Source organism: Eublepharis macularius, chromosome 2 (genome assembly GCF_028583425.1).
Source record: "Eublepharis macularius isolate TG4126 chromosome 2, MPM_Emac_v1.0, whole genome shotgun sequence".
Lineage (NCBI taxonomy): Eukaryota > Metazoa > Chordata > Lepidosauria > Squamata > Eublepharidae > Eublepharis > Eublepharis macularius.
Window position 1 is genome coordinate 37,216,867 of NC_072791.1, and position 20,606 is coordinate 37,237,472.

General features: G+C 41.8%; 1 protein-coding gene across 2 annotated transcripts in view; it reads right to left on the reverse strand.

Moving 5' to 3' along the window:
- Window positions 1-2,253: 2,253 nt before the first annotated feature.
- Window positions 2,254-20,606, reverse strand: part of FLRT2 (fibronectin leucine rich transmembrane protein 2) — a 115,352-nt gene continuing 96,999 nt past the window's right edge. For both annotated transcript variants that reach the window (XM_054972699.1, XM_054972700.1), the window contains exon 2: window positions 2,254-5,576. In XM_054972699.1, the coding sequence (XP_054828674.1) occupies window positions 3,175-5,160 (1,986 nt within the window). In that variant the 5' untranslated portion in view covers window positions 5,161-5,576 and the 3' untranslated portion in view covers window positions 2,254-3,174. The remainder of the gene's footprint in view (window positions 5,577-20,606) is intronic.

Genomic DNA, 20,606 nt, shown 5'->3' on the forward strand with positions numbered 1-20,606 from the left:
TCAGTTAGCGCGCACACACACAAACAGTTTACAGGATGTTCTGATGAAATCCAGCCCTTAAGTTGAGGGTATACTTAGAGCATGCCTGGAATCCTCAGCAAGGCCCATGGTTCCATGGCAGACAGAAACCACTCTGAAGTTTGAAAACTGTTTAGAATTGGAACAATCTCATCACTAGGCAGAAATGTGTGTTCCAACCATCCTAATGGGACTACTTATCAAAGGCTGAGGGTCTAGGACGCTCTGCCTTTTCTTCCCATAGGCAGAGGAAAACAAAGCATAGAAACCATCAAAGCATCTTTCATTACCTCATGAATCTCTGAATGGAGGAGCATGGGCCTGCCTTGCACAGCTTCTGAGCAGAGAAGAGATTCCACCAAGCAACTCCAAACAGCTGCTGAACAAGTTCGCAATTGCCTATTGGTCAGAAGCTGACTCACAGCTGATTGGTGGATCAGCCTGGAGTTGGGTTCTCATCCACCCCCCTTGGCAAAAGAACAACATTGCAAAAGGGAGAGGTGAATGAGATCCTTTCTCTTCCCCATTCCCCAGCTAGGAAGGGGCAGAAGGCGATGCTTCTGAGTTCCCCTTTGCAAAAGGGAGAGGAGAAAGAGCACACATGAAAATATAAATATACACAAGTCTTATTCTTGTCACTGTGGAGATTCTTACCACTAAAATATACTTTTTCTTTTGTCAACTCAGGCAGAGGCGGTATAGTCAAGTGTGTGGGGGACTTTGCATGGAGTTTTCTAGCTAAAATTACACCATTTCAAACCATATGGCAGCCTTTTATTTAGCAAAGGTTCAGTGACTCCACTATTACAGTAGCCACACAGGTTGCCTAAAATACCTGTTATAGCTGGAGAAAATAGCAAATATACAGAATATAGAATGGAAATCCAAAATGTGGTTATAAAAAGTGTCAGGTGAGAAAGGACATAATTCCTCAGGAAATGATTGTACTCTGCCATGTTGCACCAAAGTACTCCTCAGTGCAAAGAAGGAACGTTCACACACAATTGAAGTTGTGTGCCAGACTACATTTTGTGAGCACAGGACTGAGAAACTAAAACACATGAAAGAAACCACAGTGACTTTCGCTCAGCTCAAACAACTTAAGTAACCCAGATTTATAAAGTGATTTTCTTTAATATGTAATTAAAATATCTCCATTTTTATTGAATTAATTTGTGCAGGCTCTTCTGATGTTAGGAAGGGTTTTGTTGTTTCCCCCGTCAGGTAAGTCCAGGAAACCAAATCATACAAATTTTATGTGAATATGTCTGCTAGTTGATGATTGTGTGCTCTGCTCTCACATGTTGTGGGGCCTTATCTACAAAACCTTGGAAGAAATTAGGAGTCCAAGTAGAAAAGGAGAAGCAGAAAGGCAACACAAGGCTTTCAGCCAGTTCACCCCGTCATGTAAGTGCTATACTGGGTGGATGCAAAAGCCTTCCAACACATGTGGTGTTTTGCAAGTAGTGACACAGTCCCCATACATGAGCTCTAGATGTGTTTCTGCAAACAACCCATATATAGAACCATAGTGGTGGTGGGAAGTGTTAACTAGCATACAACTGATGGAATTGTGTAAAACATTACCAGCTGCATCAGAATGCTCCATGCAGTTACAATGTGCAATAAAGAGTTGGTAAGATACGGCCACACATCTCCTACACAAGCCTCTCTGCAATTAAGGAGAGGCATTTTTTAAAAAATAGACAGGGCCTATGCAGCACAAATATCAGATGAATGCTGGAGGAAAACAAACAAATTTACAGGCATACATTCAGCATCCAAAACTAAATACAAGTTGATCAAGAAAAGTATGGTAAATTATCAAAGCATCTGAATGGACTTACACAAGGCCTTGAACTCTTACATATTGGCATTTATCCTCCCTTTAGCTGGAGCAAGTTCCTCCAGCTTATGGAGACTTCCTCCATCTTAAGTGGCTCCACATCCAACAGAAAACCACTAAGTTGGAGGAAGACTTCAATCTTTGCTGGAGCGATAGGCAACATGGCATTCCTTTTTGTGTCAATCTTTTCCTCATGCATCATCATCTGCCCAACTTAAATTTAACTTAGAAGGGTTGGTCTGTTTCCATCGAAAAGTTGAGAGCATTTCATACGGAATTCAGTGGCTTTTATGCCCATCAGGTTTTACTTTTTTCCTCATGGAGAAAAATCTAATTTAAGTAATTCAATTAGCTGGGGATAGATGTGAAATCGAGAAACAGCAAAGGGAAAACTTTCATTGACTTTAATGCATTTTGGATTACACTTTCAGTTATTAGAATATCAATATTGCTTGCAACTCTGGCCAATGTATCATCTCGGCTTGGACTGCTGGAACCAATTGCATTCATTAGTTTGGCCAGACTGGGGCTACAGAAATGTGCTTTTAAGAGAAAATAGAAGTGAAGGTTCTGGATGGGAACCGAGAATCCTCATTACAAAAAGCTCATCAGAATTTTTTTTTAATCCCAATTTTGATGAGAACATTAAAAGCCTTGAAAATTTCCATACCAGTTTATGGGACGAAGGATGAGGAACAGCAGTGATTCAGAGCGTTTGATGTCCAAAAGTCCCTCATTGCCTCTTCCATTTGGTACCAAAATGTACAAAGTTAGGTAAAGGTAACCAACTAAGTTTTAACATGACTTACTCTAATTTTATGAACCACATTATAGTTTTAAGTTGTATACCTCCTTTCCTTTAGTCTAGTTTAGGCATTCCTACTGATTCACTTTTGAAACATGTGATGTGAACATATCTCATAAACTAGTGGAAGGTGTAAGAACCAGCATCCCTTGCACATTTCCAAAAGCAAAAGTGGTTAATGTTTGAAGAATGAGGCATTCTTTTCTTTTGCCATGGCATTGGGTTCTTATTGTACAACCCTGTACAGTACTTCAGCAATATATTTTTTTAAAGATTTAAAAAGCAAAGAGTTACAAAACTGTTTGCAATTAACTTGAAATAGAAAAGATAGCACTTTTTTTTAAATTCCATTATATAGTACACCATATAAATTACAGAGTATTCAAATGCACAAACGCATCTGTGTAACATTTATCAAATGTAATTTTGTGTGTGTGTGAGTAGATTTATTCTCTTTCCTCCAAGTTTTTGCTTCTAGTTGGTGGTGTCTTGCCACCCCTCACTATCACGTATGGCAGTGCTCCAGGTCTGAGACACCACTGTTGCAATATCGCATATTATTGGGGATGTGGCAGTCTGTGTAGTTAATGCCCCCATTTGGGGTATAAATGGGCTGCAGTCTGAAATCTCCTTTAAGGAGTTGATCATTATTTAAGGAGACAATCTGAAAGCTGGTTTCTGTCATCTCCAAGATGGAGTTGTCCTTCTTGGTCCCCGCCTCACAGTAGTCGTCTTTCCGTCGGCCCCGGTTGTATTTCCACTTCTGAGAGGTGTAGCGCCCCTTTTTGTGCATATGCCAGCAGAAGATGCTGAGAAGAACCACCAGCACAAACACCACTGCCCCCCCAATTAAGCCTGCCAACAGAAATGGGGAGCCAATGCTATGGGAAGTTGTTTGCTCATGGCTGGAAGCCGTGTTGCTTCCATTGCTTAGTAGAGAAGCATTGGTGGTACCTTCAGAACAGACAGTGTCCTCACCAGTTCGGTAATTATTAAAATCATCCAAGGGAACCAAGCAAATTCGATATGTGGATTTGGGCTCTAGGTTTGTCAAACTTATGTTTTGCCCCTCGTCATGAACTATCCGTTCCTGAATAATGCCTCCTTCCAGACTGTGACCCATTTTAACCCAGGTAAGTTTGTATGACATCACATAAAAAAGGGTCTGCCAGCTAACTTGTATGCAAGTGTCATTCACAACATGGATGAAGAGTTGAAATCGTTCAAAAACAGGAGGGGTCACTTTTTCTCCAACATCCCTCTCAGGCACAGTGGGAAGGGTGGATACAGTAGGAGTGAGAGGGGTGTATTTGTTACTTGGGGTTAGAACTGATGACGTAGGGGCAACTGTAGTTGGCAGGGATGTAGAGGGGGCTTGGGTAACCAATGACAAATCAGGGGTGGTTGTTGGGCATGGCAACATATTCATGTTGAGTTCCCTGACGGCCATACCTCGGACATGTTCTGGTCCCTGACACATGAATCCACGAACATTGATGGAGGAGGGAATTAACTTGAGCCATTCAGTGACCCATTTAATACTGCAATCGCATAGCCAGGGATTATTCCTTGCTGTGAGTTGCTTCAGGTTGTGAAGGTTGTCAAAGACACCTCTGGACAGCATCCGAAGCTGATTGTTGGAAATATCAAGTCGCTCCAGCTGGTGGAGATTGGAAAAGGCTGAAAGTGGTATGTGTGATATCTGGTTATCCTGTAGATAAAGCCTCAGTAGATTTGTACCTGGGAGTTCAGGGGGAGGGTATGTTAGTGAATTCCGTACTATAGAGAATTCTTTGAGTTTGGATAGGTGGCTGAAAGTGCCATCTGCAATTCCTTTGTTGGTAAGGAGGTTGCCGTCCACTATAAGACGCTCCAAGCTTGTGAGATTCTGGAAGGCCATGTCAGATATGATGGCAATTCGGTTTTCATCAACTCGTAGTTCTTGTAAGTCCACTGGAAGGCCAACTGGTACACTGCTCAAGTGGTTCTTGGACAAGAAAAGAAGCTTGAGGCTAACAGCTTCTCGGAATGCTCCATCCTCAACACCTACAGTAGAGATGGAATTGTCATCCAGATGCAACTCTTCCAGTTTCAAGAGCTGTGCGAGAGCAGCCCGAGAAATAGTCTGGATGTTGTTTTCCTGCAAATGGAGAACCCTAACATTCTTCGGCAGATTCATAGGGAACTCATCCAGTTGGTTGCCATACAGGTAGACAGTGTGCACAGACTGGACATTGTGCAGCTCTGCAGGAAATCCAGCATTATTAATTTGGTTATTGTGGAGGTAGAGTACGGTTACACCCTCCGGTATTCCAAGAGGCACTGAGGTCAAGCTTCGTTCATTACAATAGACAAAGTTTCGGTCACAGCGGCACACACTTGGACAGGCCAGAACTTTGGAAAACTGCATGTAGAGCCCAAGGGAAAACACAAGCCACGACTTCAAGAAAGCAACCCTGTCCATGGACCACATTCTAGTCCACAGGCCCATTTCTAACTCAAAAAAACAAAAATATCGAAAAAGGAAAATAAAACAGTAGCAAAAAAATAAAAAGGAAAATAGATTTTGTGTTTACGTCCTGTGTGCAGATGAGTGGTGAAGTTCTAGAGGCTAACTGTAAAATAATCCTTATACAATTGGACTGCCTCCCACTCTGGCTAGAAAATGTGCTGCCTTATTAGCCAGGCTTACACACTCTACTGTCTCTCTCCATGTATGCCAAATGTCAGGAAAACTGTGTCTTCTGAAGTTGGCCAATAGTTAAGGTTAGGTACCAAACGCTGACTGAAGACGGAATGGCCAGATTAGAACTTCCTTTCACTGTGGTCTGGGTGGTGATGACAACACACTCAGTTTTCTTCAGTCTGCCGGACATTCATTTCAGCTTGAAGCAGGATTTGTGAAATCTGTGAAGAGAAAGAAAAGAAATTATGTGGCATTGTTACATGACAAACATCCCGTGCGCAGAAACCCAATACATGTATGAAATTGTACTGTACATAATTCAGAGTAGCTCTCTCTCCTTTTGCTTAAAGAAGTAACAATACAAATCACCACAGAGATCAACATTGGTGATTGGTCCCCATGCTGCTTATATGATAATGATTTCAGCTTATAGCAAATAGATATCCTAGGCTGCATAGGTGTCACGAAAAGTGGGAGCAATGGAATGTCCTGTTTGTGTACCGTCTTTTAGGACGGTGTAATTTTCTTTGTTCTAAGCAGGGCTTTTGGGTTTTGCCTGAATCTTCTGACTGGTTTATCAGAGGTCAGAAGAACACCTTCTCTGGTGGTCTTCAGAAACACTCATAGAGCAGTTCGCTTCCAGAGGACTTTTTTATGTTTATGAGAACACAGTATTTATTAGGCACTGGTGAATATTGTTTGACAAGTAGATCTATTTTATTTTAATGACTGTTTTATCGTTAGCCTTAGTAACATATTCATGTTTAAGACTCCTTAAGCCCCCTTTTCTGGCATGGAGCCTATGAATGAGTTCCATGCACCTTAGTAACCTTCTCCATACAGCATACTTCTTCTTCCACTAAAACTTCTACTAAAACAAGATCAGTGGTTTTCATTGGGCCCTTGCACAAATGGAAGTTTTAGTAGAAGAGAAAAAGTGCTCTGAGGCAAAGACTACATTGAGTTCATAGAAGTGAAAACTTCGGGATGAAAAATGGGGTATAAGTAGTTTAAATAAATAAATGAGAAATACCCATGATGCACTGGGAAACCAAGACGTTTTGTGGGGTTTTTTTTTTTACTTTTTACTTTAAATTTGAAATTGTAACACATTTAGAATGGAGGATCTTGAAACAAACCAACAAATATAACTTACTATACAAAGACATAGATCTTTTGCATTCTTGTAAAAATGGAAGATTTTACAATTAAGCATTTGTCAGCAGTACATAGTATTGTCAGTTAGGTTTGCCAGCTTTGGGTTGGGGAATACCTAGAGATCTGGAGGGTGGAGCCTAAGGAAGGCAGGGTTTGGGGAGAGACCTCAGCAGGGTATAATGCCATAGAGTCCACCCTCCTGAGTAGCCATTTTCTTCAGTAGAACTTATCTCTGTTGCCTGGAGATCAATTGGAATTCCAGGAGATCTCCAGCCACCACTTGGAAGTATAAATATGTGTGTATGTATATATTTGGTGGTGGAGAATGCCATCAAGTCATAGCTGACTTATGGTGATCCCTTGGTGGGGTTTTCATGGCAATAGACTAACAAAGGTAGTTTGCCATTGCCTGCCTCTGCAACCCTGGTTTTCACTGGAGGACTCCCATTCAATTACTAACGAAGGATGACCCTGCTTAGCTTCCGCAATCCAATGAGATCTGGTTTGCCCGGGTTATTGAGGTCAGGGCATTTATTTATTTACAAATGAACATATAATAAAAATGTCAGTATATATTTGTAATATATCCTGTATAATGGTGACCCACTTCCACACCTTTATCTCTTTGCCCTGTTCCTGTTAAACTGCTATGAGGGTGAGAAGGGCTGGACAATTTTCACATTTTCACCTGGAAAAGAGACCCCCCCCCACACACACACACATCCTTAGGAACAGTGATGGTGACTAGCGCTAGGCCCCCCTGCTGCACCTGAGGAAGCCGTGCCTTTATGATTCAAGCAGTCTAACCAGCCACCACCACCAACTCACATGTTTGCAAGCCTTGCAGTTAAAATACCAAGAAAAAAAGGACAAATACATACTGCTGGTGGGACCAATGGAAAATATCAGGCAATTAAATGAGAGTACAGATGTCCCAAAAGATGGGTATCATGCTGACAATACAAAGTTCGTTATGGAAATGACAGAAATATTTTTATTACAACATTCAACTAAAAACTTTGGGAATCAGGGCCTTCTATATGCCTCCATGAAATCACATCAAGCCCTCTGTTAGATCACGACTGTTGTACTCCTGCACAGTTAGATTGCATACATCTCACTAAGGTGAGTTAGGTTAGAGCCAACAAGAGCAGGATCATAGTTGGTGGTATCAACTGAGCTTGGTTAGAGTGCAGAACTAGAAGAGAGAAGGCCAGGATCCATATCCTCACTCACCACTGAAAATCACTTTGTGACCTTTGGTCTCTCTCTCTCCCTTGGCCTTAACTACCTTGGAAGATTGTTATGAGGATAAAATGCGGAAAGCTATGTATACTGCTCCATACCTTTTGGAATAAAAGTGGGATAAAGATCTAGAAGAAAAGGAAAATGGCTAGATTCATGTGGCTTTCATGCTTTTCCCTACACCAATGATTTCTCTTCCCCCCATATGAAACTGGTAACGTTTGCAGAAGTCCTTAATTTTATTCTCTCTCCCTGGGATCCTTTATTATTTAGTGCCTTACAGCATACTGAGTTACAGTGGTTATGAAAGATCTCACCCTTGATAATTTATTTGCATTTTAGTAATGCTCCTATTACTTGTATTTAAATACATTCATTTTAAATGATGGTGTTAGCTTGTCCCAAAAACTCTTATTTAATCTAGGAAAGTAGTGAGAAAAGACATGATCGAATGAACTCTCACTGTTTCTCTCTGAACTGCAGGTTAATACTTTTCAAGACTTCATAAGGTGCTACATTCACCCAGAAACATGGTGAGAGTCTTTTTAAGTACACAAAATATAACTTTATACAGAATAAACAAGGAAAGCAATACAAGTCCTACCACAGTGTTTCTTAGCTGCTTGACCAGCAAGCTTACCAAAGCCAATAGTAAAATGTGGACTGGAGCTACTGCAGATTTGGGCAATTTGGAACTATAATAAAACATGAAATGGACTTCTGAATATTATACATTTCATCCAAATTGTAGCTGGGGACAGGGCACTCTTCATGCCTAGCTCCTGTTTCCGGCCACCCACTCATGAGGCCAGCAAGAGAAAAAATAATGTTAAAAAAAAAGCCATCACATTCCAGGAAAAACCTGAAACTGACATCATTCCACTCAATGAATTCCTAGAAACTCTATGGCTCTACCACTGAATTTCCAGGAATTCCTAGAAGTTACATCATGTCATCACCAACAGTTCCCCCACTTCCCTGCCTCCTGGACTCCCACCATTTGCCAGGTCATGGCAGCCATAATTGTAGCCCTTTTCAGCCATTACATTTTACCACACAAAGAACACACAACACACAATCCTTCTAATACATGTGATCACAATTTTTTTTCTGAAAAGCGCAAAGCGCATATTTTGCCTTCAGGATATGTGAAGCCTGGAAAACCAGGGTTCTAGTATGTTGTACTGAGGCTGAAAATACAAACATTTTCCTGTTCACACAAAATGTGATCAAACATATCAGGAAGATTGCATATAACATTTTCTTCCCAAACATGTGTTAAAAGTTTAAAACTTCATAACTGGAAAGAGCTTGTATTAAATGAAAAAGTTTACTATAAAACACCAAGGGAAACCATTAGGAAAATAAAATGATTTTTAAAAATGATCTATTTTCAGTAGTAGCAGCAGCATTTGTCTTTTAGCACTTTGTAAAAGACTGTATGTGGTTACAGGGCCAAAGGGAGATCTAACAACACATATATTTCTCAGGTCCAGTGCACAATATATATGGAACTGCTGCTCTTGAAGTTTCCACATGGGCTTTGAATTTCATTAATTGCAGCAAGGAGAAAACATGTTGGATCTTTATAGGAAAACATGCACAAAGATTATTGGGTCTGTTCAAAGAGTTAATCAAGAACCAACCGCAAGCACTTACAAGTCTTTGATTCAAAAACGTCAGATCAAAAAAGTCTTGCACTATGTTATCAGGCCTCCCAATGGAACATCTGATTCTTTCCTAAACTGTGTGCCCCAGAGCTCCATGAGAAACAGAAGGATTAGCTAATGCACTGGTCAAGGATTTACTCTCTTACAAGCATCTCCTTTGCAGAGGAACAGTTTTTTTTCAGTTATGTAAGTCAGCATAATACGCAGAGAAGCCTGGTCAGGATTACATTGTAATGCAGGCTCCATGTGACAGTTTATCTTCTTTTACTACGACCAGACTTTCTTATAAATCATGCTACCTGGATCAATCATAACCATTTTTTAAAAGTGAAAATCTTTAAAACGGGGCTTCATAATCTTCATTTTAGGATAGGGCTGCCAGATCCTTCAGTGGGGGCAGGGGATCCCCTGCTCCAAGCCTCTGGCCCCACTGCCACTCACCTGGCCGGCGAGGGAGAAGGCCTCCCAGATGCTCTCCTGGCACTGCACGACAACATCAGTTCCAGGAGTGATGTCTTCGTTCAGGTCCTGGGACCGCTCCTGTGCTTTGCACTAGGCCAATTTGGGACCCAAATGGGTCAATTCTTTAAGACTTTGCCTGAGGCAAAGCGTGGGAGCGTTCCCAGGGCCTGAATAATGACATTGCTCCCAGAACCTGTGTGATGATGTCACTGCTGGAAGTGATGTTATCATGCCACGCCGGGAGTGCATGTGCAAGGAGAGTAAAAAGGTGAGTGCCAGGTTCCTCCTTCCCATTGGGAGGGTAAGGGGACCTGGAAACTCTGTTTTAGGACAATATTGAAAAATAGTAGTGGGCTATCTCATTACAACAACACTGTATGTGAAGTATATGAAAAAAAATTGGAAAGAAATCCTACTAGAGTTACCGACTCAAGATTGGGAAATTCCTGGAGATTTGGGGGGTTGAGGCTGGGGATGGCAGGTTTGGGAGGAAATAGAGAGGGTATAATGCCATAAAGCCTACCCCTCAAAGCAGCCATTTTATCCAGGCGAACAGATCTCTGTAGCCTGGTGAGCAATCATAATTCCAAGAGATCTCCAGGACCTGCCTGGAGGTTGGCAACCATAAACTCTAGTAGTGGGAGGGGGCTTATCTGCCTTCTCCACTTTAAAACAAAATATATTGAATGGGTTCAAACATTCATTTGCCTCCAGTAATGGACAACTTCTTACTCAATAGAGCAAAATGTTCTGATTTCTGTTCAGAAATTTCTTTTAATTGCCATTAAAACAGGATGTGGACAAATCTGGTTTGTCCCATTTAGAAACTAAATCTAATGTTCTGTGATGAATAAATACCACTGCACAGAAAGACTAGACTAAGATTCCTTCCACAAACCAAGATTCTAAATCAGAAAATGGAGTACAGTTCTGATTGTCATATCTCGAAAAAAGATATTGCAAAGCTGGACAAACTGAAAAAGAAGGACAACCAAATCAATTAAGAGGTCGGAGCACCTTTCCAATAAGGAAATGCTAAAGAGTCTGGAACTTCTTTAGTTTAGAAAAAGGCTCTAAAGGGGGCCATGATAGAGGATCATAAAAATTATGCATGCAATTGAGAGACTGGGTAGACAATGCTTCCCCCCCCTTTTCCATAAATACTAGACCTCAGAACAGCAGGATTTGAGTCCATCTTAAGAGACTAACAACATTTTCAGGGTATAAGCTTTAAAGAGTCGGAGCTCCCTTCTTCAAACACCAGTTCTGACTCTCGAAAGCTTGTACCCTGAAAATTTAGTTAGTGCTGAAGGCACCACTGGACTCAAATCCTGCTGTTCTACTGCAGGCCAACATGGCTACCCACCTAAAACTAGACCTCTGAGGCACCCAACGAAGCAGATGGGCAATAGGTCCAGAGCTAGGGTTGCCAGGTCCCTTGACTCCCCCAGTGAGAGATTGGGAGCCCGGCACTTACCCTGCTGCGACCCTTAATTCTTTCTTTGTGTGGGTGGCTCCCTGCTTGTGTGATGACATCACTTCCGGGAAGTGATGTCATCATGTGGATCAAAAGGGTGGTCCCACAGGTCAAAGGACGCTCCCACACTCACTGAGGGGCATGATTTAGGCGGACTGATCCAGCTGGGCTCTCATGTTCTTAGAATCTAAGAATCCCAATTTGCAGGTGCAAAACTAATTCAGAATAATTTATGCATTTTAATTCATAAATCATGGGTAACCAGAGGTAGTATCTAAATGGGATTCCCTGAATTACAAGGGACAGAAGGGAAAGCAAGGCACTTGTAGAAGTTCAGCAAAACCCAAGCTAGGAGCCAGTTTGGTGTAGTGGTTAAGAGCACGGGACTCTAATCTGGAGAGCTGGGTTTGATTCCCCACTCCTCCACGAAGCCAGCTGGGTGACCTTGGGCTAGTCACAGTTCTCTGGAGCTCTCTCAGCCCCACCCACCTCATAGGGTGATTGTTGTGGGGTAATAATAACACTTTGTAAACCGCTCTGAGTGGGCATTAAGTTGTCCTGAAGGGCGGTATATAAATCGAATGTTATTATTATTGTTATTATTAATGTCAGTTAACAGTGATGTCTGAGCACTGCCTGAATGCATCCCACTGTCACACTGGAGTCACCATCTGTTTAGCAACCCCTTTCTTCCCCAAGTTGCATATCTGGATCCTTCTGGCATTTAATTATTTGCTTCATTTGCACCTCACCTTTCTCCCCAATAGGGCTTACAACATTTTCCACTCCTCCATTTTATCCTCACAACAAACATGTGAGGTGGGTAGGATGAAAGTGTATGATTGTCACAGTCCATTCAGATTTGAAGAATTAGGTAGGATGGATGATGTCTCAAAAATAGAAATCTAGAAAGAATTTAAAAAAAAAACCCTATCCTGTTCAAGTCCTATGCACTTACTAGATTCTCACAGATTAACCTATTCAATCTAGGCCACAACAGGTACCTGATAGAATGTTCAGGAATACAACCTTATTTGGTCAGTCCAAAATCCCAGTTCAAAATGGGTTGTATAAGTTAAACCATTGTCGCTTTCAAAACTTATCCCACTTGTGAAACAGAAAGACTATACAGAAAGAAGAGCCCTCTGACAACGCATATGAGCCCTCTGACACGCTGCATTTTAGAGCCCTCTTACTCTCTCTATATGATAATGTATCTGTCTTTCTGTCCATTGGCTTGTGTCTTTCTTTATCTGTGTTTAAATCCTTTAAATGTCCTCTCTTCCATAAAGCCTCTCCTGAATCACCATTACCAAATTCTTGATCAGAGTCATAGGCCATATAACAGAGATAGAATTCAAGCATTTTTTTCCTGTCATAATGGGAAGAGCTATTTTTATTATTCCTAGCACTACACATACAAAACGTCAGTGAGCAGAAGGAAAGACTTCCCAGAGATGTCTCTTATTTTTTTCTTTCTTAAATCTTCTTAAAAAAAATTTCTCTCCTCCCCTTGCCAAAGAAAGTGAGTTTTTAAAATTTATTAATCCATGGATTCCAAATTCTAGTCATTTAATAAGCTCAAAGCTCTAATGCTATAGAAAACTATAGTGACTTGTCCTTTATATGAAAAGAACAATAATGCAAGGTCAATGCAGAAATTTGTGACTGGAGTGCTAACGTCATTGAGAAGCTGTAAAAGAAAACAATGAGGGAAAAGGTAGAATAAAAAAAATTGACAGGAATTGTACAGAAAGCTGTTTATGTCTGCATGTCCCTAACAGGCAGAAAACCTTGGTCTTTCAAGGCACAGGATGTATAGTTTGTTTTAAACTCCAAATACACACCCAATGTCAAGGATGCATTCCATTGTAAAGGAAAGTGCCTTGCAAACACCATTGGCACCCTGCTTGATAGGAACAAACTCAGAAAGAAAACAGAGCAGCAATAACCAAAAGTTCAGTCATCAAAAGCTGCCCTGACAGAGCTTAACGCATACATTTTCCCAGTGAAAGAATGTGCTTGTTAAGAGTATCTATCTATCTATCTATCTATCTATCTATCTATCTATCTATCTATCTATCTATCTATCTATCTATCTATCTATCTATCTATCTATCTGTCTGTCTGTCTGTCTGTCTGTCTGTCTGTCTGTCTGTCTGTCTGTCTGTCTGTCTGTCTGTCTGTCTTTATCCCACTCTTTGGCAAAAGACTTCAGTATACATAATTCTCTTCTTCTCTATTTTATTATAACAACAATCACCCTCTGAAGTTTGTTAGACTGTGTCAAAGTAGGGTTCCCAGGTCCCCTGGCTGGGGTGGGGGATGATCTGCTCCAAGCTCCTGCCCCCTCTTAGTCAGTGGGGGAGGTGCAAGGAATAGGAACACGTGCTTGAGCCTTTGTTGTTGCGCTGGGAATGACATCATTCCCAACATTACAAAAAAGGGAAGGCCCCCATGTGGGGTATTTTTGCTTAAAACCAGCTGATTTCAGACCCCTGTGTGCCCCCTGGCAACCCCCCCATACCCTGGTATGGGCTCCGGGGGACCTAGCAACCCTACCTGAAAGCTTTAGGTCTGGGTGAGAGGGGCCTGAACGTTGTGTTCTCACCTGACTTTATAACCACTAGACCCAGGGCCAGTTCCAGCATCGCTGGCACCCAAGGCAGCTTAATGCTGCCTCTGTGTGCACTCGCACACTGGACTGCGTGATGACATCACTGCATGTGACATCATCACACAGGAGCTGGCGTGCACATGGGGGGGCTTCCAGCCCTCCCATTCAGTTGCTCTGTGGGAGAGGCGCAGCCGGCGGCCCTGGCCGCCGGCTGCGTCTCGCCCGCAAAGCAACTGAACAGGAGGCTGCCTGCTCAGCTGCCCCACGGTGCTGCTGCCAGCACGTGCTCCTGGCCATCGGCAGCGGTGGCAGCTCCGTGGCGCGTGCCCCTGCCCCCAGGCCGGCGCCCCTCCAGCACTTTAGCGCCCTGAGGCAGCGACCTCACCAGCCTCAATGGGCGGGCCAGCCCTGACTAGACCACAAGGATGCTCAAGAACAACAGCAGCAACTAATAGTAATAATGATAGCAGTAGTTATATCATGATTATCCTAATTGCTCAAAATATATTACTAATCTCTTTCAACAACTTCAAAAGTTAGACCCAGTTTTACTTTCCCTGCAGATGGGAGACAGAGGGCCAAGCTACACATGATGAATGACACTTGAACGGCAAGTGGATTGAGCGGAGGGCAAGTGAACAGGGAGAAATACACTTGCCATTCAAGTGTCATTCGTCATGTGTAGCTTGGCCCTGAGGCTGGTATAGTATTGCCAGCAATTACTCACTAATCAAAAAAGAGTCTGGAAAAGGTTGGTGGTCATTTAATCCTTTGTTATTTTTCAACATTTGAGCTGTCCTTTATTTATAAACAAAAATATTTTTGCTGAGGATACTTAAATGCATCATATCAGGCGGCAGTTTGGTCTACCAGATTCACTCATCTATTTCCCAAATTATAGGTTTCTTCATGTGTACTAGAAAAGGAAAAATCAGTGAACAGCAAACACAGGGCTGGGCCCTACCTCCAGCTGCATCTCACTGTGTCCCTGTCTCACTGCCCGCGGTAGTCAGGGCACCCAAAAACAGCACTTGGGGTGATATGGGCCAATTCAGAAACAGTATTCATGTCATCTGGCAGCAGGCCAATGTCCCCCAAACATCTGAAAATAGGGCATTTGCTCAGTTCTCCTTCAAAGAGGGAGATGTTACTTCAAAGAGAACTCTGAATGACTGAGATAATTTCACACTACCCAGAAAGCTGAACTTTGTTACCCATGTAGTTCAAGACACCTGGTTATTACAAAGGTTTCAGAAAAGGGTATCTGTATAACTTTTCCTCAAAAATGGGGGACCTACATTTCCAAATGATTTAGGTACTTCTGTATCAAACAGAAATCTGAAACTGGATACATTCAGAGCCCGAAATATCAGATAGGATCCTATGAAACATGCACATAAGGACCTGGTTCAATGCACCCACGTAAGTCCCCCAATGTCATGTGCCAGTATTTTGGAGGTCTCAATGCATCGTTGAGGGAGAGGTTGAGAAAGAATTACACCTTTGTGTGTTCTTTCTCTGAATATATTCTATTATCTTAGTAAACTCCTAACTTTTGAGAATGTAAATACTGTTGTCAAGATTTTCCCTACCACATTTTTGTCAGCGTATGTTCATTTCTCCCAATTTTATATACACTATTCCATCTTTCACTGAGTATATTCTACTTATTTTCCAAATTGCTGTTTCTTTTCAGAATTACATGTGCTGCTGTCAACAGCTAACATTCTTTTCCTTCCCAGGATTCCTGTTTGCACTCACATTTCATCTAAAACTTACATTTCTAAAATTTATTTTCAGAGCGCACGTGCTCGCTACTTGAACACCTCATCCATAGTTTTCTAACTACTAATGGTTTATTTTTCCTTAATTTTCTTTTCTCCTTACATGTAAAATGCTTTCCTCTCTTTTTACTGCTTTATAACCTCTCTCTTTAACTGATAGCATGTGTTTTTCTCATCTTTCCTGTGCCTGTCATTTTGCTGTGTGTCATTTTTTCTTCATCTTCTCAGGCTCAAAACATTTTTTTGTTTCAGGCTATTCTCTCTCTCACACAGTCTACGTATGCACATTGTGATCAGTTAGCTGAATTTTTTTGTCAAATGTATAAACCTGTCAAATTGTCACTTACCAGATGTTCTCATCTTTGTCCTGCCACCACATTTATTTCTGTGCACATTCTCATATATCCTTTCTCTGTTACAAGCACTATCACCTTTAACACTCTATACATGTTCAGAAAAATCTGAAAACTTATCAGAGTATAGTGTTGCCAACTGGTTTGGGAAATCTCTGAAGATTTGGGGGTGAAGCCTGGGAAAGTTTGGGGGAGGGACCTCAGCAGGGTTGAATGCCACTGAGTCCACATTCTAAAGCAGCCACTTTCTCCGGAGGAATCAATCTCTATAGCCTGGAGATCAATTGTAATTGTGGAAGATCACCAAGCCCAAACCAGCGGCAACCCTATCAGAATATATCAACAAACTGCAGCCTGTTTTTCAAGGATTATAATTCATGGTGTTGACTGAAGGATACATCTGGGGGAAAAGTGTCATCCCCCTCCACAACAACTGCGTGTTCCCTTCTTTCACCAGTGCACAACCACTATTTGCCACTGTTTGTACTTCACTCAAAGAGTAATTAATGAATGCAATTGACTGCCACGGGATGCAGTGACGGCTGCTTCTTTACTCATCTTTAAAAGGAGAGTAGACAAGTTCATGGAGGAAATGTCCATCAATGGCTATTAGATAAGATGACTAACAGGAACCTCTATATTCTGAGGAAATATCAGTACTACCAGTACTAGGAGAAAACGGGTGGAGGTTTTGGCCTCTGTGCCCTGTTTGTGGTCTTTCTGGGAGCATCCGGTTGCTTAGTATGTGAAGCAGAATGTTGGACTAGACTGATCTGAATCATAGAGCTGGAAGGGAACTCCAGGGCCATCTAGTCAACCCCCTTCACATTACAAGAAATTTACAACTACACCCCCCCCCCCCCCATACACACCCAGTGACACCTGGGCTCCATGCCCAGAAGATGTCAGAAAACTTTCAGGATCCCTGGCCAAACTGGCCTGGAGAAAATTGCTTCCTCACCCCGAAGTGGTGATCAGCATTACCCTAAGCATGTAAGAGGGCTATAAGAACTACGCACTGATGTAACCTTTCCTGCTTTCCTCTCATGATCTGCCCAGGTTCAGGATGTTTCTACCCCTCAACCCCCACCATGCCTACACTTCCTTCATCTGCAGAGGCCCATTCCTATCATTTCCATAAGCTTGTTCTGCTGTTCAGTATTCCACATATGATGTGGGACAACCATTTTAGCCAAAGTGAGAATGACAGATCGGGAAAAGGCAGCAGCAGAGCACATGCTTTGTATGCATGAAGTCCCACATTTATTTCCTGGTATCTTCAGATCCCACATGACAAAACTGCCTGGGAATCTGGAGGGGTGTGGTGGAGAGTGCCCTCAAGTCATAGCCGACTTATGGTGACCCTTGGTGGGATTTTCATGGCAAGAGACTAACAGTGGTAGTTTGCCATTGTCTGTCTCTCAAACCCTGGTCTTCGTTGGAGGTCTCTCATCCAAATACTAACCAAGGCTGACCCTGCTTAGCTGACAAGATCAGGCTCACCTGGGCTATCCAGGGCAGGGCAGGAATCTGGAAACCTACTCCCAATTAAACTAGGTAGTTTTATGGTAGCTGGACCAACAGCTAGATTCGCTGCAAGGCAGCTTCAGATAGAATACTATATACACCTGCCGTGAGACTTGCAGCACCCCTCAGAAGTAAGTCCCATGGAGCAAAAATGGGCTTACTGAGTGTACATCTGTATCTAACCTGTATCTAACCATCATATACATGGATCATGAAAATTTCACATATCCCTATCTGTTCTTGCATCCCCTTCTTACATCTGGGAAGACCATTTATGAGGTCCTTGGCCCATATGGAGGATTAGTCATGCAAGCTGGCTACAACAAGGAGGGACATGCCCAGGGTAATGCCAATCGCCAGGGTCAGGAAGCAATTTTCCCAGGCTAGTTTGGCTAGGGATCCTGATGGTGTTTTTCCATCTTCCGGGCATCTGGGCACAGGGATGTGTGTATGTGTGTGAGGGGGATAGTTGTGAATTTTCTGCACTGTGCAGGGGGTTGGACTAGATGACCCTGGAGGTACCTTCCAACCTTATGATTCTATGATTTTATGAAATGAGTGAAAGCATTTGTGCAACCTCAACTATGCTAAGAGTAGAGGGGAATTTCATACCCTTGTCCTTCCTCACTCTAGTCCCCGACCCACATGGCTGTGGGTTCCTGTGTAAGTCCTAAGACCATGAGAATGATTTTTCTGAGCACTGGAAGGGGCTGCAGAAATTGAAAGGAATATTTATGTGCCATCCATATGTAAATGTTTGGATACAAGCCACAGTGTATTATAATGATTTAAGAATCCATTATTATTATAAAGGTTAATTGAATGTTGTCATGCATTTCTATGTCCTAAACAATAGTGATATTTTGAGTTCTTCTAGAAATTTAAATCTTTCATTTCAGTATGAGAATGCTGAATCTATATAATTTTTTCCCTAAGACCGTAAATTTTTTTTAGTTTAGTTTATTACAATGTTGATGCTTTCTATTTCCCCACGGTTATTTCCCCATTATTTTCCCAGTTGGAAAAAGCAGTTCTAGTTCTAACAAAGGGTGCAATTATTGTTTTAATGAAGCAAAGGCCTTTATATTTTTACTTTTCAGAAACATAGTAACTAATTTGTATGTGCTTGTTATGTGCAATACATTGCATATTCTAAAAACGTTTAAAATAAGTTTAGGTTTAATAAGAAAGCAAATGCGTTTTTCTGCAAAAGTTGTTACCCCATCCAATGTCAAAAAAATATCAAACTTAAAAAGACTTCCTGTCATGGTTTTAAGAATTTCATTAATTACACATCTCTAGCTGTAGATGGTGTCAGCCTCGCCCACACCATTACAGGTATTTGAAAACTAGTCTAAGCCCTTCAAAAGAATATTCTCCTTATTCATATCTGTTTCAGTTGCACCTGTCTTTCTACCTCATTAACAGGAGAGTTCAAAATTAGAAAGCAAATCAGCCAATGTGATACACATAAACTTGAAAATACAGTTGTTGGAATAAGGAAGATGAGGTGAAACTGCAGAGAAAGCACAAAAGGAACAATCTGCCCGTGTGCCCCTGTTCAGCCTTGTCAGTGTTTGAGTTTTCTTTGTTACCTGTATATTCTAAAGGGCAGGACCCACATTATCAACTGTTTCTTTTTCTTGGTAACTTTGCTAAGCTATGGTGGATAGAGAGGCCTAGTTTGACTACTAAATCCCTTGCAGCAGTTTATCTTTAAGAGGTGGGTTACATTGAGTGTGTGACTGGCCCAAGGTCACCCAGCGAGCTTCCGTGACAGAGTCAGCATTCACACCTATGTCTCCCAGATCCTAGTCCAGCACTCGAACACTCTAACTATTACACTACACAGGTTATAAAAATAATAATGACAACAACAGTGTGCTTATATATGACCCTTCTGGACAGATTAGTGCCCCACTCAGAGCCGTGAACAACATCAGTGTTATTATTATCCCCACAATACAACTAGGGAGCTGGGGCTGAGAGGAATGGCTTATGCAAGACCACCTGCAGAGTTTATGGCAGTAGTGGGAATCAAACTAGCAGAGTGCCCATTAACCACTATGGTCCTAGACACTTAGCCACTATGCTACAGTAGCTCTCACCACATTAGTATAACTTATGGTGATATAAGTAGCCACCAGTGTTCCCACAGGGATGCACTGTTAACTTCCATAAAGCAGCAGCCTAGAATTAGGATTGATTAGAATTAGATACCTTTTAATTTTACTCCCTACTGTACGCCATGTACTGTACGCCATGTACTGTACGCCTACCAGACTTGATTGTGAATGACAGTGTTTTATACAAAACACATCACGTTGATGCAAGAGGTTTCTCTTTTCATGGAATGTAACTTAGACTGATGGGACATTTTGAGTACTTATGGAACATACCTTTAACTAAGCAGAGTGCTGGGATAGAATCTAGGGGTGTGCATCTGGACTAAATCTAGGGGTGTGCATCTGGACTGGATTAAAATGGAAAATGTTGAAGTGTGCACATCTACTAATAACCAATGTTTATTAATCAAGTGCTTAGCACTGAAGCTATACAGCAGATCAGCAGTGAGGGTTTTGTTGAAAAGGATAAGAAAAGGAATTCGAAATTAATGCCAAATGAGAGCTTTTTTTCACAATGTCTCTTGAACCAGTGGCAGCCCAGAGTTTTAATCAACCAACAATTTGTTGTGTTCAGTTTTGTTACTGTCAAATGCCAATTCCTGTTTTTGAGCAGTTGTGCAAACAAAATTCAGTCCATGCTTCGCTGAGCACATAGCAGGCAGCAGTTACATGCCCAGTTTCTCTTGTGGCAGTCTGATGGCTGATACAGCTCAAGGGGTTGTGGGAAAGAGCCTTGGGACATGTTGGGTTTTTTTTTAATGCTGAGGTCAGAAAAGATTTCCTTCATATTAGCATGAAAAGGTATGACCAACATTTCAATTTCAGGAGAATA